This window comes from Thunnus thynnus, chromosome 9 (assembly GCF_963924715.1).
Source record: "Thunnus thynnus chromosome 9, fThuThy2.1, whole genome shotgun sequence".
Lineage (NCBI taxonomy): Eukaryota > Metazoa > Chordata > Actinopteri > Scombriformes > Scombridae > Thunnus > Thunnus thynnus.
Window position 1 is genome coordinate 13,908,801 of NC_089525.1, and position 18,303 is coordinate 13,927,103.

General features: G+C 39.8%; 1 protein-coding gene across 5 annotated transcripts; it reads right to left on the reverse strand.

Moving 5' to 3' along the window:
• Positions 1-46: 46 nt before the first annotated feature.
• On the reverse strand, positions 47-17,745 carry sh3rf2 (SH3 domain containing ring finger 2). Of its 5 annotated transcripts, none has more exons than XM_067599004.1 (12): positions 17,469-17,745; positions 16,704-17,130; positions 10,825-11,112; positions 9,316-9,411; positions 8,345-8,467; positions 7,749-8,150; positions 2,475-2,596; positions 2,150-2,320; positions 1,644-1,918; positions 1,246-1,541; positions 792-1,099; positions 47-649 (listed from the first exon to the last, which is right to left on the reverse strand). In XM_067599004.1, exons 2-12 carry the CDS (start codon positions 17,127-17,129, stop codon positions 469-471), a joined length of 2,688 nt encoding a protein of 895 aa, XP_067455105.1. In that variant the 5' UTR covers position 17,130; positions 17,469-17,745; the 3' UTR covers positions 47-468. The 5 variants fall into 5 exon arrangements, with proteins under 5 accessions (XP_067455105.1, XP_067455106.1, XP_067455103.1 ...); XM_067599005.1 differs by having other exon boundaries at positions 8,345-8,431; positions 17,376-17,745; XM_067599002.1 differs by having other exon boundaries at positions 17,376-17,745.
• Positions 17,746-18,303: the final 558 nt, after the last annotated feature.

Sequence of the window (18,303 nt, forward strand, 5' to 3'; positions counted from 1 at the left end):
TTTGACCAAGACTCTGTGCAAATACTGGAAATAAGACACCACCTACTAATGTTCTGGAAGTATAGTTTATTACCACATAAGCAGTACAGATATTTTACCTTATAATTTCTCTAAATATAGTTAAATATAGTTTGTTTTCTTTGTGGGTTTTGACAAAGGCACTCACCAATGCGTGTAACATGGGTTTGAACAGGGAACAGCCATTAGGTGGATTTTTGTGCAAAATCTTATATTCGTACATGTGTAACATACATGCACATACATTGAAGGACTCAATCTCTGGAGATTTAATCACACTCTCACATGCACTCAGGACAAAAATAAACACTTTCTTCATAGGATTGTCATTTGGCAGTATTAACCTTTGGACCTTAACACACATCCTGTTGTTCAGCAGGTCAGTCAAGTCATTTGGCAGTTTTGAACACAGGGAAAATAGAAATATACTACTACAGTAACACTACACAGTCAGCTGAGCCTCTCCAGGGCTTGAAGAACACTACTGTGAAATAAGCCTGTGTGGCCGCTGCTCTCCTGAGTAACCAGAACTCGTCTGTCGGGTCGAGGTCTGTGGACAAGGACGAACTCTCCTTGAAGCAGACTGAGTTCAGAGTCTGTCTGGGCTAAATGCGTTGTGGTCACTCTGTGTCTGAGAAGGAAAACAAGCAAAAGATAGTAAAGATCTCTGTGCAGTGAGTCACATCAATAGCAATTTTTCAAGCCTGCCGCTTCTGTCTGATAATTAATCACCACTCTCTGTTTTCAAGGGCAAATGCACAAATACAACACACCTGCTGGGGCTGAACTGAGCTGACACGGCTGAGAGCGACGGCTGGGATGATGATATTGGTTTTTGGGGGTTAGAATTCAGGTCTGTGATGGCTGGTTCAAGGCCTTTCCTGAGAATAGGAGCTTTTCCTTCTTTAAGAATGATTCCTGGTCCGTCTCTTCCCAGGGTGAGTGATGGAGCCCACACTTCTAGCGGAGGGGGGCCAGGCCGGCTGTTAGAGGGAACCTGACTTCCCGAGGACCAGGAGGAGGTCCGAAGTCTTGGAGGAGGGGAGTCTTCATCTGTTAGGAACCGCACTGACTTTGCAGGCTTGGGAAGTAAAATGTTTACAGTAAGGCACATGCAGAACTTTGAGTTTAATAGTGCAAACTAAAACAAATTAGTGCATAAATAGTGAATAACTTATGACAAATACAAGCTCAAAGCTCTTGCATGATACAAAAGTATTACTTTACCTTATCTGTATTGTTCTTGTGTGAGTCAGGTCTGACCAGAATTGAGTGAGGGCCATTAGAGGGCTGTCTAACATGGTGAAATGCTGCCTCATGAGAAGTGATGAAGTCCTTGTCCTTCAGGACTGAAGCAGCAGAGGGCGCTGCTGACTCAGTCATCCAGCGCAGTGGTCTGCCAGAGTTGGGAAGGATGCCACTGTTTTTCTTCCTCTGCAGGGCAGGTGAGTAGCCGGACGCCTGAACTTGTGCAAAGTTGGACGGGACATTCAAATTGGACGAATGAGAAAACGTGTTTGAGCCTGAAAAAAATACATTTAGAAAGTTAAAAGATGATCTTTGAAAACCTTCTGAAATCTCTAATTCAATCAAGATGTTAGATGATGAGCTGGTTGCTCACTCACCTCTATGTGGGTTAAAGATGCGCCTCACGGTGTCCCAACCTTGTGAACCCCCACAGAAGGACGATTTTCCAGCGCCAGTGGATGTCATTGCGTGCTGTGCTCCATTTGGCACAGATGGGACCTGTCCTGTTGAGTATATCGCTCCATCAGCGTTTACCCGATCAAGAGCAAGGACCACAGCAGGATTCTTGGCAGCTGTGGGTTTCTTTCCAGAGACTGTGTTATACTGTACGGACGCATTAGCTGCTTTGGTCTCCAGAAGTCTGGCCGATGTTCTGCAGTGAGGCAATGAGACACATTAATATAAAAAACTGAAGTACCTACATCACGTTATACTGTAGTTTAAGTTTATTTGCAGCTCGTTATATAGCTTTATATTTCTGATTCATGAATCATATAAATGTGTACATGATGACATGTCCTCCTGCCCACACTAAACTACTGAATCCTGAATCTAAACGTCATTTAGCCCCCACATTCTGCAGTCAGGGATCATAGCCTTTCACCTGAGCACAGGAGTGACGTAGTTGCTGGGCAGAATGCCTACTTTGCCCGTTCTAAGAGATAACCCACGCAGCCAGCCTTCTTTGAACTTTCCGTAGACTCCCACCATCTCTCCTTTCCTCAGCTCCAGCTCCTCTGGGCGTCGTGGTTTATAGGAGTACAGGACAGCACACCTGAGGAGTCACACAGAGGGTCACTACCACGCTTTCTACAACATATATCCAGATTAAGCTCAATTTTATGGATATTCGAGTGGTTGGTGTTTCTTTGTATATGGTTATGTTGCACCTTCATTTAATTAATATAAGGTTTAAAACAGTAACTCACACACTGATTGAGAGCTGCTGCGTGGAGGAGTTTTTGCTGTCTGCAGGGGCAGAGGACATCTGGGGGTTCACGAGAGCCATAGAGATGTTGGGTGGAGTCTCACTGGTCATCTTCTTCTCACTCTGTAATGAGTTGGATCCAAAATTATCATTATATTGAATTCAAAAAGAGGGATGAACATTATTCTTCCAAAAGATATTAGGGGGAAACACTAAAAGACAAACTACTGATCTCTTAGAACAAGTGTTTTGGGTACATTTTGGCAAACATCAGTTCCCAAAAGCTCGGATGGTTGCACTTGAAGAATAGAGGCATACAAACACAACTCAGAGCGGTACACAATATATATAATAATAGAGCCGTAAGTATCTCAAAGACCATCTTATGGGTACTTGTTCCTTTAGGTTCTGTGGTGCCAGGAATCAGAAAATGACTTTTAAAAAGGGAGTCAAATTAAAGCTTAACTCAGACGTTTAAGCTCAAACTGCCAAATATGGTAAGCTAAACTAAATATTCCCTCACTAAGTATTTTAACGATGATGGTGGGGAGCGCTGTCTAAACACATCAGTCTAAATTCAATTAGGTTGAGATATGTTGACTGCGAAGGACATAGCATATGATTCACATAATTTCATATTCATCAGATCATTCAGTGACATCTCTGTCCTCTTGCATCCGCATCTGCGGAGTTTCTCCACTCATTTATTCAGATTCTTCCTTCAATTTGTCACCCGTCTGACATGATTATTTGAAATGCTCAGCTCAATCTTTATCAATATAGACTGTTTATATTTTAAGCTATGTAACATACAGTAACAGTAAAATGTATATGTAATGGCATGACAGACGTCTTTTGCATTTTATTCAAGCTTCTCTTCAAAGCTGAGCGCTAAGAAACTCTGACAGGCCTCAAGTCATCAAGCAGTGAGTCAGGCCTGACGCAGCCAGCGTCTAGCAGGGAGTGACACTGAGGTGTGTCTCCAACTGTTAACAACACAGTATGAAGCTTAATACCTAATTATTTAATTACCAAGATGAAAAAGCCTTTTAGCGAGAGGTTTTTTATATACTTTTAATTTTCTCCTCTGACCAAACAAATCCCACACATGTGAGGTTTTCTTTTTGTTATCATTAGAGAGGGATGAAAATAACTTTCCCAGTGCCTATTATCTCCTCAGTGACGTCCGCAGATGCTTGCTGCTATTTACAGCACTACCACCCATCTACTGCTTAAAGCATTAATACTGGCCTGTAGGCAAAGGTTCTCTGTATATAGCATGTGCCTGGATCCTGATGTGCTGCAATGTATTCACACTGTACCTCACAGAAACACAAAGCAAGTCTTAATTAAGATGCAGCTATTGCTACAACCACATTCTCACTTGTCAAAAGCAGTGCTGTGAGGCAGAAGTAAAAAGAGATAAAGTTAGGATAGTATATCCTGAAGCCTTCCATCTTATATGAGCAGATGGATGTTCATCACTGTCATCTATAATGTCTTTGTCCATGCGTACGCTGAGCATAGAGCAAGGCTTTTATGACACAGCCTTGACCACTAAATAGTGAGAACTTCCTGTTGTAGCTTTCTCTAAATCACCTCTACTGTAGAGAAAATAAAGGCAGCAAGAGGGAAATTTAATTTTCATCTTGTAACATCTTGAAAATGTTGTTTAATGCAACAAGAAAGAAGCCAAACGCCACTTTTTTCATGTATTGAATTATTTAGTTCTTTTTATTATTCTGTGTCCTTTTTCTATTCTTGGTTTGTGTTTTATCAGATACAAAGAGCCTGTCTGAGTTATGCTGCAGTCACGCTATGGCCAGGTGCAGTGACCCAGCAACGGCAGTGGCTATATTTACATGGAGAGTATACCTCTACTGGCCGAACAGCAAATAAAGTCTTATTCTGTTCAAACAGGGGACATCCTCTAGAATCCCTGCTGCCATAAATAAACCAATTAACAGAATATATACATGTATGTATGGAAATCAGAAGTGTTCAAAGTCAAAGACACAAATAAAATCTTATAGAATAAATAATTGCATGAATAGATATAGTTTAAATATATAATATAACTATGGGATTTGTAAAATATCTTGATACAGCTCATTATTATGCAATGGTATTTCAGCCTGTGTCTTTTCTCAATAACAAAAGAGTTAACTGCAGGTCATTTGTCATTTGTATGTAATTTATTCTCTGTAATTTAAAATATTTCTTTTCCCAAAGCCAATTTCAATGCCACACCAGAATTTTTTCCCTGTTACTGTTTTGTTTTATGATGGCACTTAATCACAAAGTCTTTGTCTGACAATTGAAAAAACAAGGCAGAGGCCAGTTGTGATGAGATTGGCTGTTCAGTCTGAATGAGCAAAAATGACCTACAATACACTACTGTGTACTGTGTCCTTTCTAATCATATTAAATACAAATTTATCTGTGCATAGAAACATGTATCCAAAGTGTTTTAACTGTATACAGAACTCAGAAAGATCAGCAAAAAACAAAAACATCTCCGATTATCAGAATGCCATGTGATATTTTAAGTAATTTTATCAGAAAGAATAAGCCTGCAAAACGTCTTGCTGTAAAATGAAGGAAAAATCTCCAAATTCCAGCAAAAAAGATTATGTAAAAATCTATTTGTGAAGCTCAACACTTACGTATGTGTATGTAAAAATGTGATACACATATACATGTAAGTAACTAAACAAAGTGGGTTTTCGGACACACAGGATGACCAATACTTTTAGCTGTGAGATGAACACAAAGTGAAAATGTGTCAGAATCAATTACTGATTAAAAGGTCCTGCACAAGCACTTTCAATTACTCTGACTAATTAGGGCTTTAGTCAGGCTGAAGTTGGATGAAGCTATGCAGGAAATTATGTCACCAAACTCTGTGAACTAATAACATGAGCTTGAATTATATTAATCACATTTTGTACTATGAAAGTTTATTCTATTAATAGAATGAATGTCGTGTGGTTGAGGGCAACTTTTATGAGCCCAGAGAGGCTCAATACATTCAATCAATTCAGTCAATATTATTTTAATGCACAAAAACCTTTGGTAACAAGAAAGATGTGACGGATATTTTGACTATTAAATGGTGTTTTGGATTTCTTTATTTCAAGATGTGAGTTTGAGGCAGACAGGGTTCCTCACAAAGAATCTTTTTGTAACAATGATAGCTGGTATCTTGATGCAGCAGAGATGTATGATACGGTATTAAACTTTTTGTCTCTTTTCCATCCTGATTTATGTTCTTACATAATCATGCCAATATTCACACTAATTGTTTCATCCACAGTTGGTGGGAAGCTGCATCTCCTTGTGAAACAGCGGAGCCAGAGGTGAGAGGTGATGGGGCGCAACACTAAGAATAGCACACATGCTGGGTTGGTCAGTAGGGAGCTCAGCTTCAGCTTTAGGGACGGAGCCCTCCTCTCCTTTAAAAAGGGAAGTGCATGACTTGTCTGCTATTACTGGTCCACTGATGTGAGAGTGAGTGTTACCTGCTTAGTGAAGAGGAAGGAGTGAAGGCAGGGGAGAGAGAGAGGGGTCTGTTATGTAACAAACCACCAGTGACTCATCATCATCAGCATGAGAGAGATAAGCAGACACACTGAGGGACTCTCCAAGCCTCCCACACTCTTATTTTTCCTCCTCTTCCTACTTCTTGTGTTTTGCCTTTTTGCAGCTTGGGAAATTTTGTTTTCTGTTTCTTTTGCCAGCTCTACACCATTCTTTCTTTTCCTTCAGTATTTCCTCCTTCTTTTCTATCTCTCCCATTTCCTCATTTTTTATTTCAAGTTTCAAGTCTCTTCCACCTCCCTTCCTCTACTGGTTTTTCTCCAACCTGCATGAGGTCTTGCATTTTATGCTCTGACATGTATAATTGCAGGGCAGAGCTGAGAAATTTCAACTGACTCAAAGGAAATCATTATCTCAGGGGGCAAGGCACTTGGCAGCAGGTTATATTCTTAAACCTTGCAGAGACTTTTATGTCGGCACTTCACTCAAGCACTAGTTGGCACTACAGTATCCTCATTATTTTGCCATTATTTCTAATGTACATGAATGGACTTACATAATATTGTTGACATGACATGTATACATTAAAAGCTTTAAGGTGAGGTAATCAGACTAAATAAGTACATATTTTATTATTCTTTGGGTTTTTCACAGCATGGTTTGTTATTGTGTTTCTGTTATGCTGCACGTCATCTAAACATATTTTGAAAAATGAAATGCAGTGTATATGTGAACCCTCAGCCACATCACTACGCTGTCTACCACATGCAAACACTTGCCTGAAGAGTTTCACAATGTCTGATTTAGAAATTGTCTTATTGAGGTCTTAATCTTCCATCCATCATCCTGTCATGCGATACAGTCTGTATAAAATATGCAGGGCATATCATGTTGGTCATATGAAAAGAGTCGGTGAGCAGACAGTCTTCATAGTTTGACACCCAAACGTCACTAAATTATGAGTTTATTTAATTCATAGGCGCCAGAAACAGCTTCATGCAAGAATGAAAAACAGCCAAAATGGCAAAAGATACTTATATTTGTAGTCAGTTTTAAGAGTCTTTGAGACTTGAGTGTTCACCTAATAATTTAGTAATTTAGAAGACATTACCTGAAAGTTAACAGAAGTACTTTAATTGGGCCTCTAGTTCAAGTCAAAGGAGCATTTTTGTTTTTTCTAAAGCTCTACTGTTCTGCCAAACTTCTCTCAAGTTCTTTATTTTCTTTAGCTGGAGAAAGAAAAAGGACACAAACACTGTTAGACTGTTATTCACTTCTGACGAGAAACCCTGGCTTATGTCCCAGGACTGTTGATTAAAGACCTTTGAACGTTTCGGTCCACTCACCTCCAGTCCTTTCATTCCTTTAATCCTGCATATTTCATATCCAACCTTTTAACCACATCTGTGTTGTCTTAATGAGAGACACTTAATCGTGTAGCAGCCAATACAAGGGCGATGCCTCTCTCACATTCATTCCTTAAGCTTTGTGTCATGGTTCCCTCCCTGTGCCTCTGAGGACAACTTGATCCCTCAAAAAAAAACACCTATTATCTCACAGAAAAGTTTCATGCCTTTTGCCAACCACATGTTTACAGCAACTCACTGCAAACTACACAAAGTCAAACATAGTTTAGCTCACAAATTGTGAAAGAGGAAACTGAAAGAGATAAAAATATGAAACTATCACATCAAAGTGACATGCATAAAGGCAAATATTTTGGCACATGACTCACCTGTAACAGGTGTCTGTGTGTGTTGTCAGAGTGGCGTCTAATGCGCTGATAGTTCACTCTGGAGGGGTGAGCGTGTCCCCGGGCAGCAGAGGGCAAAGAGAGCCGGTATGTGTGACCCTGACGGTTGGAGCTGTTGAAACTGCTGATTTTGGTCGACTCTCTTTTGACCGTCTGATGAAAGTTGATGCTGCTGGCTCCGGGCTGTTTCCTCTGGTTGGAGAGAGGCAAAGCATTGATGATGGGTGTCTTTGCTGGAACTTGAGGGACTCTGTAATGGGTGGTCCTGTTGGATGCGTCAGTGGCCTTGTCTTTGCCCCCGCTCCCGGTCCGATGGTGAAATTCTGCTGAGTCACCCCCCCTCCGACTCTTTCCCTCTAGCAGTTTGACAGTCACTGAGTTTGGCTGGAAGAGATGAATGCATGAAGAGAAACCACAGTGAAAACCAGGACAAATCCTTACAAAGAGAACAGTCAATCTTCAATCGAGAAAATCCTCTCCAACTCGCTCCTACCTGCTACTTGCGCCTGTCAACCTCTGCTCCTGCTGATCAGTGAAACGGCTGTCTAAATACATCCACTTATGACTACTCCACTCACCCCTACAACTTGTTGGACAGGCAGGTAGGCAGGCAGACAGACAGGAGGATAAGTACCAGCCAATAAGCCAGGAAGTGTTGACTGGCGCTGAGAGAGGAGCAGGAGGCAACATGAAATATAGAGCTGCACAGACAGGCAGGCAGGCACACAGACAGGAATGGCAGGGTTAATGCTTTCACTCCCCACAGTGATGTGCTGTTATGCCACCCAAGCAGAGAAAGCATTACTGTGTCTTCACGCCTGGCTGCACGACACTCGAGGAGAGGCAGGCTCAGGAAGGAGAGGGGAGAGGAGAAAAGAGGAGGATGAAAGAGTAAGAGCACAGAGGTAGAAAAGGGATGGAGAGCACTGCCGAGGCGGGGCTTTAGGAGAAGACATGGATGAGCAGTAGAGGAAAGGAGGAGTAAGAGGAAGAGAGAACTAATAAGGGGAGGGGAAGAGTTAGAGAAAATTAGGAAAACAGATGACAAGTGAGGAAAGTAAACAAGAGGAACTGAATGAGGCACTACGTTAACCCCAATGTATGAACGAATACAATTTTCCCTGGCATGCATGAAGTTAATTCCTGGAGGCAGAAAGTACAGAGGAAAACAAATGACAGTCAGCTAGCTAAGCAAGCTCTGCAAACCTGAGTAAGCCACATAGTCACACACTAATAAGAAGCTGCAGACACAGCAGGGCTTCAGAGATTAGCTCTCTGCCTCAGCACTTTGCGGCGCAGGAGTGACATTTACGGATGAATCAAAGATTTGAATGGAAATCAAGGTAGCACCCCGGCAGTGACCCAGAATTAATGACATCCAGCGACGACATCTATGGTTCAATTCATTACAAGAGCTAAACTATCAGAGCAAAGTGGCCAAACGGCAGGTGTCAACCCTCATCACACTGAAAAGGCCATAACCCACATTCAAATAAAGAAAGAAAGAAAGAAAGAAAGAAAGAAAGAAAGAAAGAAAGAAAGAACTAACCTCAGTAAACTGCAAAGGGCAAATTCCAACTTTGTCCCCTAGCTTGGCTTCAATCCAGTGTTCATCCACCCGTCTGATGACAGTAAGGATGTCTCCCTGTAGATAAAAATAAGTAACACACACAGAGAGAAGTGAACTTAAGAGTGGCAAAAGTGACAACAAGGTGAAAGGCAGAGAGACTGCTGTAAAGAAGAAAAAAAAAACAAGTTGCCAGGTGCTTATAACAGAGTGTGCTCGCCCTGGAGACTGAGCACTGAGCTCTGAAACTCTCCAAGCCCAGCGTTTCTCCCACAGCATGTGACATGAACGCCCTTTGTGTCTGCAGGCCCAGTCCTTTCTGCGGCCAGCCTCGCTCTAAAAACCATTTGACCATCTGCATTTGTATTTTCAAAAAAGGCAAGCTCAAGTGTGCATTAATGGAGAGCACACTACTAAGTAGGCCTACTGAGGCCCTTATATAACTCTCTCAGAAATCCTTCAGGGTAAGTAACAACCTCTGCAGCAGAGGTCTGTGCCTCCAGTTGTACAAGTCTCAATTTTTAGGCTTTCAAAACAGTGAAAAGAACAAAAAGCAACGACCACTGACCATTATGTATTAGTACAATTGGGGACTTCCTGTGCTATACATGATACATAGATGCACTACCAGCTCAAATAAACCACACCAGAGGATGCAGACAGTGAATCAGGGAGTCAATTAAGCTAAGCAACTGAACTGACAAGGACATTGTGATAGTTGTATCACCAAAGGCAGCAAACAAGTTTGTTTTTTTTCATAACTGATGGATCTATATTTTGTTTATTCCAATTGATAAATACATTGTTTGGTCCATAAAATGCAGATGCAGATAAACTGACAAATGAGTATTTAAAGTTAAAAAGTAATCATTTAGTGATATTAACCAGAGAAATCAAGCAAATTAAAAAACAGTTAAATGTTTGCAGTTTCTTCCCGATAAATGATCCTTAAGTGGGTTTCCCTGTGTGTGTTTTTATATTGACTTGTGTTTTTCTTATGTCTTGTCTTCATGCCTTTCTATGCCTTATGAGATGTTGGATTGCCTTGTCGCTGAAAAGTGCAATACAAATACACTAGCTATAACCTCTGCCAGGAAGTTGTTTAGCAGAGGTGCTAAGCACCCACATCCAGACACATCTTGTTTTCTGATCAGTTTGGTTAGTAGATGACAGTCTAAGTCACACTCATTAAGTGCAATATAATAAAGGCGAAACAGCACAATTGTTCTTTTCCCTTTAAAAGTAATGTTTTAGTTCATAAAAGTGTGTTAATCTTCTGCATGTGTGCTTGTTATGTATTAATTACAGTGCAGATTTTGTGATGATGATGTTGGAGGAGGTTATATTCATTTCTATTTCCATCTCTGCTATTCAACACTGCAGGAAACCCTGCTAGTATTTTAAAAGATAAGATGTGCACATACAAGTGAGTGAACTCTATGCAAATGAGCATTATACTGCCATGTTAAGTAAGTAGTTTGAGAGTCAAACCTTCAGGAAGCTGAGACAATATTTACTGTCTTCTAGATTCATTTCTTCAGGATTAAAGTCGTACAGCGCTCTGGAGAGAGCCGGTGGTTGGGACTGCTGGAGGGGCTGCAGCTGAGGCATCTGGCTGACGGCCTGCGGCGTGCTGGCAGTGACAGACGCGCCGCTACTGTCACCGGCGTTTCCGTGATGCCAGCCTTCATCCACTTTGTATTTCGGCGTGATACTATTACAGGGCGTGAGCACCGGTGAATCTCCTTGTTGGTAACGTGTTGAAGCTCGGACAGCAACCTGAGGAACAGAAGAAAGTCAAATATGTAGAATGTTCAAGAAATATGGTGTCCGTTGTTTAACATGATTCACTGCATTTCTCAAGATTGTGAAATCAAACTCTTTTATAGGTTTTGGGTTGCAAAAGCTCTTGAGGCTGAGCTCTCTTTTAAAGGTGATAAATTGCCAACATAACTGCAATTTCAGACGGTGAACGCCCAACATGAAGCTATTTATTTTGTCCTAATCTTTAACTATGACAAGTCGTGACCAGATAGATAGATAGTTGACTTAATTAATCCCTGGAGGGAAATTAAATTGTTGTAGCAGGCAGATACATTAAATTACAGATGACAACAAGTACATGAACACAGCAGCTATGATGAATAAGCAGAAAGACTAAAGAATGGATAAGTGGGGATAAAGACTGATAGTCTGGTTATAAATAAGATATGAGATGAGGGCATAAAGTGCTGCAGATTAATAACATCCAGATACAGTCAAATATTCCAGTGTGAAATGAGCAAAGTGATTAGAATAATAACAATAAATAAAAGGTAAGTCCCTGTCCAGATATATTCAAATGTTCTGGTAATCCTGATATGCAAAAAGCAGAGTGTTATAAGCAAACAATAAAGGTAAGTTTAGTCTACGAGCAGTTCAATGTCAGCAGGCCTGGCAAAGGCAGATGAAATTTTGAGTCTGAATGACCTCCTGTATCGCTCCTTTTACACACCGGGGACAAGGAATGTAGTACAAAATATTGTTAATGAAAAAGAGAGACAAGAAAGATAACACACAGACTAAAACATCTGTCTGGTCCAAACACACATTTCGGGCTTTCAATCAGGATGTATCACTCTCAGTGATTCTCCTTCGGTTCACCGCAACCTGGTTTTCAGTACAAGAGTGTAGGCAGACTGAGAAAAACTCTTATGTTTTTAACACATTTTGTATCCAAAAGACACAGATGTATAATATTCTTATCTAGATATGCAGATGTGTTTCATATGACACATTCTTTTTCCTTTTAAGGATGATGTTATCAAGTGTTTCACGGTTTTCAGTTACACTTTTTCAGTAAGGTTAAGAGACAGGAAACCGCCAAGAGACAAACGTGATAAGGAATATTTTATAACTTGTGTGAATCTTCACAAAACTAATGTCCTTCAAAAAAAGAGAAGAGCATTGCATTACTTTCTAGATTTCTACAAATATACAAGTTAAATGGAAATATCTTTCTTGAAGAATTATCTATAATACAGTGTTAATAACACAGTGTGAAATATCATCGAACTGTTTACAATCCATAAATGTGATTGATGTCATTGAAGATTGGGACGATCACAACTCTCAGGGAAAAAATAAAAAGTAAAATAAAAATAATACCTACTCCATCTCACACTCAGAAAAAAAAAATTGTCCCATTTCTGGGACAATTTTCTGAGCAGTAACTAAGTGATGTTGTCTTCCACAGAGTCAGTCAGGGGACCCAATTTGTGCTGTTTATTAAAGCTGAAGAAGAAGAATACTGCTGAGAAATGATTCCTGAGAAGAGAAGTTGATGGATTTGAAGAAAACTTTTGAGGAATTCAAATCAACTGGCAAATAATTACAAAAAGCAAGAAACTGTCTACAGTTTTCCCTCATCAGGTCCAGCTTGCATTTAATCTCTACAGTATGTTGATGTTATTCTAAGATGAGCCCACTAAAATGGGACTTTTGTGATACGTGGAATGAGTGAAAGGATACTGCTGGAATAAGTTATCTAACACAGCTCTGAGCTGCAGGTTGTCTGAAGCGTCTAAAACGGTAGGATGATCACAAACTCTCCCTCATGAACTCAGCTGAGCTTTTCAAACTCTGGCTGAACTCAAGTGAAGGATTACAAGTAAACTCTTGAACGCCCTGAACAGTTTATACTGAACATAGTACTATTGAGAGGGAAGGTCTCTGTGTTTCTAATTGTTTCAGAGAATAAAACATCAGCATCTAATAAACACTGTGTAATGATTTACACACTGTGAAGTACATTTATGATCCGCAGATCTCTGCTGGGTTTAAATTAGGTGACAGCGTGAGGTGTGTTGTACAGACCTGCTCTATATAGATAAATTATTTTTAAACATTCATAGCTTTCTATTTTGTTATTTTCTTTTAAATTGCATTTTTTATTACATTTAACTAAAAATTCTGCAAATAAAATGAGAATGAATGACAATTTAAACCATTTTTTTTCTCTTTTAACTATAAATTTAAAATAGAGTTTTCAGGGTTTAAATCAAATTCTCGTCTTATAACATTTTTGTTACATTTTTCTGGTGTTTTAAAGCCTTTATTACAGTGAAAAGATGACAGGAAATGAGGGAGAAGATATGCAGCAAAAGCCTTTGTCCAAGCTGCTTTGTCTTGGTCGTGTTTTGATCCTGTCCTTCATTAGATAACTTTTGGTCTTTAATCTTTCTCTGTTTTATGTAAGAAACTAATTTCTCCCAACCATTAACTTCTGTATCTGGAATACTACCATCAGATGTCAATTTATATGACCTAATCTTATTGATAAGTTCGAGATCTTTCTGCATTCTGCATCTTCTGCATTACTTTCAATGAATTCTTCTTAATCTTAAAGCTATTACTCAATACAGTAAGTGTTTAAAGTTATAATAGACCTCTCCGCAGGACTCAGGAGGGTTGGGGTCTCCCATGTTCTCTGTGATACAAGAAGCAAGTCATTGTCAGGCTGAAATGCAGCTGTAAAATAACGAAACACAATTCGCACAGGTTTATGGAAATCTCATTGCAATAGAGACTTGGGAAAATACTGACTCATACTTTACCAGAAGAAACATTTTGATAGTTCAGATTACTTTCCAGCTCTTTATGTGTCATGTAATCTTATACAGCTGTTCATGGTTAAAAGGTGAAGAATCCCACTCAGCAATGAATAAGTAATTCATAGATCAGAAATGAGGCATACAGCCCGATTTCAGAGTGTGGAGGAATACATTAAAGAGACATCATAGTGGTGGGCAATGTGACGATATATACTGTGAGGCAACATAAATTTGCCATACGGTTTATACAGAGTAGCTCTCCCTTTAACATGTGTGGGTGTATCAGGTCATTGTGAGCCATGTTACAAATCCATGAGCAGCACTGCTTTATGGAAATACTAGAATTTTATATAATTGTTTACACCAATGTGATGAAGTACTAGGATTTTTCAGTATTTATGATAGATTAGCCAAAAATAGATGTTTATGTGTGGTTATTTAATACATAAACAGGTTTCCAGTTCATTTTCATAGAAAATTTACTTCATCATGATATATATCAATATTATGATATACACATGCATATGCTGTGACAGAGGATTTGATCCATATCATGCAGATCATGTTTAAAATCCAATAATGATGTTGATGTGAAAGAACGAATGTATTAAAAATGTTTTTTAAAAACTGTTAAGCTTTAGAAAATGGTCAGCATTGATGTAAAGTGTTTGTAGGAGATGGGCTAACCTAAGCTAACCCAACACTGTGACCACACTTTGGGTTGCATGCACATCCTGATTTTGCCAAGTGGTTGTTGTCCTGAGACCAACATTTTGTATGATAGCCCTGGGACAACATCTGCCTCAGCCAGTCAACGTCAGAGAGCCCTGCTGCTGATGCCTGCAAAACATTTTTTTTTTAAAAAGGAGGTAAAAACAGCTGTGCAAAGATGTGCACATAACGAAGTGAGACTGACATGAAAGTTCTAAAATTTACTTGTTAGTTTATACTAGTCTGCTACTACAGTCTTATTATTAAGAGGATATTAAAATAATTTCTTTTTAGATTAGCATTTTGCCACCATGGAAGTAAGCTAACATTAGCTTACAAAGGCGAGCTAACACTTAGCCAAGTTGCCACCAGCCAAAACTAACAAACATTGCTGTCTTTCTGGTTCAAACTGAAACAATATGAAAGTAATATTTAGATGTTGATATTTTTATTGTGTGCACAGCTAAAAAAAAAAGCTAGCTAGCTTGCTCATGTTTGCTAGACAGCTAAGTTTTACCTTTTTTTTTTAACTAGGCACACTAAATATTACTGTACTTTCAGATTGTTTCATTATGAGCCAGAAAGACAGTAATGCTCATCAGTTTTCGCTAGTAGCAACCTGGCTAACTGTTAGCTCACCTATGCAAGCTAATGTTACCTTACAGCCATGGTGAAAAAATGCGAATGTAAAAAGCAAATATGTATTTAAATATCATCATAATAATAATAATAAACTAACTAAATAAAATTTAGTTTTAAATAAAATTTTAGAACTTTCATGTTGGACATAGCACTGTTTTTAAAATTTGCAGGCATTGGCAGCAGGGCTCTCTGTGATGACATCACAAATGTTGATTGGCTGAGGCAGTTGTTGTCTCAGGGCTATCATACAAAATGTTGGTCTCAGGACCAAAGTACATCCAGCTGCAGCCACAGCTTGAACATGAAGGAAGTTGAACTTCCAAATATGGTTCATGGGCTGGAAGGATCACAGCAGAGCCATCTATGTGGCTCTGGGTCACAGAAGAGAGCGCGCCAAAAACATGATGTTGTTTATCTCAGCTGCTTGGCCGGTGTTGACACAGGAAAAGAAAAGATGGCACACGGAGCTCAGAAGAGATTGACAAACTTCGACAAAATATGGTTAATGAACCTCTTATAGTTTACATTCACGGAGTGCATGAAGATTCCAGTAAAGGTTTTGTAATGGACCCCTAGTGGTGCTGACTCACCAAAAATAACATTAATGTGAATGATTTAGTGCATTAGTGAGCCCCCCTTATGTGGTGTTAAAAAGTAGACAATTATTAATTATAATGATTGTGAAGGGTTGTTCAGTCCATACCAATAACATATCAAACTACAAAGGCTAATGTAAGATTCTGAAATCAGACTAAAAATCATGTTGTCAAGTTATAGTAAATGCACATGTTTGAAACTAATGATCCCATGATATGAATTTTGAAAAAGTTATTCAATTATTCACATTGTAAAATGTATGAAAACTACATTTTGATGTTCATAAATATCAACATGTATAACATGTTTTTAGCAGTTAAACTAACACAATTCATAGATTCTCCTCATTATTTCTGCTTAATAGTTGCAAAAATACCTATATTGATACTTATTTTTTCAAATCATTTCATTTTCCTAAGTCACCTTTTGTTTGCATTCATTCATTGATTAGACCACATTATTTGAGTTGAAAGTCATATATTGCTGTGGCTCAAACACCTAGACTAGGTTATCCTCATTTCTTTGCTTAATAGTTGTTAAGATTGCTACTTTTAATTACTTATTTTTGATCTGCTTTGGTCTATTGTCTTCCTCAGCCACTGACGCGTTGTGTATAAGTGGGCACGTTTTGGAGGAGGCATGGTTTGTAGGGTCTGCAAGGCCCTTTTCCTCCTCCACTTGGCAAAATCAGGGCATGCAAGTTGCAATATAGTGTTCAATCTTGTTGCAGTGTGACAGTTACAGTAATACAGTTACCACCATCAAAAGGCGGTGCATGTGTTGTAGTGTATAGATATGCACAGAATAAGGCCGGGGTCGAGCACTGACCTCATTGTGCCCTTGCTGCCCTCTCTGTTGGCTCTCCTGCTGCTGCTGACCCTCCCTGACTGTCATGATGCCCCTGGCCAAGGCCACTGCGTCGTGGGCTGTCTGCCTGCCGGGCCCCTTGAACCCCTGGAGCCCTTCCAGGAGCTGCACTAGCAGGATGTTTGCAGGGAGTTCCTCCACTGTCCTGGCCGGGACAGGGGCGAGACACTCTGGGCAGAGCAGCTGGGAGTTGGCTGCCTCCTGCTCCTGCAGACAGGACATACAGAAAGTGTGCTGGCAGGGCAGGACCTTGGCGGACACATCCAGCTGCTCCAAACACAGAGGACATTTCAGCAAGGCCAATAGAGCCAGCTCCTCCATTTTAAAACGGCCACCTCTCTTTGTGACTAGGGTTTCTGGTACATCAGGAACGCTGTAATCCACCATACTGGAAGAGAAACGAATGAAAAGCTAGTACAATGACAGGAACTTCACAATAACAGACCTACAGCATTACTGTCCAAAGTCCTCTACTGTATCTAAAGCAATAAGTTCACTAACAATATAACTTCAATGTCTGATTCAGACAGTCTGATAATGTGTAATTGTAAGATAAGGAAAAACTTTGGAGTAAACATTACACACTGCTTGCGTGGGTGTTGCTACGTGCTCACAGGTGTCGTGTCGGCTCACCTGGCTGCACAGGTAAGACCGCAACAGGAAAAATCCTCAGAAGACGAAATACTCCGACATCTGTTTGAACAACACGGACTAAAAACGACTTACACATGTGTCCGCTGACTGCCGGCGTAATATTCCCAAAAGTCCGATTAAGGAATGCGTAACTCCTTCTTCCCCGCTGTCGCCATGACGCAGTGCGTTGAGCACGGGACGGTGCAGCAGCGCGTGAGCTTTCACTACCGCTGACAGGCTCGTGCCGAAATGTTATCAGGACAAGAAACCTACCTGTGGAAATGATAGTCATAAAACACAGTGGTAACAAGCTCTCTATTACAACAAGGCTAACTCATCAAGAACTGTATCGGATTTCAGTGTCGCGTCTGACTGAGTTTAACCCTTAATCAGCCCTTAATATGAATATATAATTTAATTTGACGACAGGAAAATGAAGCAATGAGATCGAAATAATACACGTATATAAAATAATTATGGAAATATCATATATTCAAATACAAAACTTTAAGTAATTCCTCAACTAGTTCTTAGTCATGAATTAATTCAAAAATAAGTTTTGGGTGACTATTTCAATTAAATAAAGATCTAAATGATCAAATTCTGCCTTCTGATTCAGCCTCATAATAGTTTAGATCATTTATCACTTTATTTACATGTTCACTTCTCTGAGTGGCCCCATTTCTATTCATTTAAAAAAAAGGGGGGGAAATAAAGCAGAGCAGTGTTTACAGCACTGTCATGTGACATGGTCTCCCTCTGCTGGTGCATTCACTGACCCTGCAGCTCTGCAGCCTCTTTTCATCACCTGCAAGTGCCAGAACAGCCCACGTCAGTCCTGCTGGACACACCTGAGTAAAAGAAAATCAAATAATCCTAAACTCATCCTCCATATTTGTGAGAATATTAGCCTTTGCTGGACATTCAA

Bases quoted from the DNA above. Each gene is read 5' to 3' on its own strand.
- sh3rf2 (XM_067599004.1), bottom strand. From the start codon at position 17,129: ATGGTGGATTACAGCGTTCCTGATGTACCAGAAACCCTAGTCACAAAG. The intron at 11,113-16,703 runs GTCAGTGCTCGA...TCTGTTCCTCAG, and splicing joins GGCAGCAAGGGCACAATGAG to GTTGCTGTCCGAGCTTCAAC. The intron at 8,468-9,315 runs GTTAGTTCTTTC...CTGTCTGTGCAG, and splicing joins GCCCTTTGCAGTTTACTGAG to CTCTATATTTCATGTTGCCT.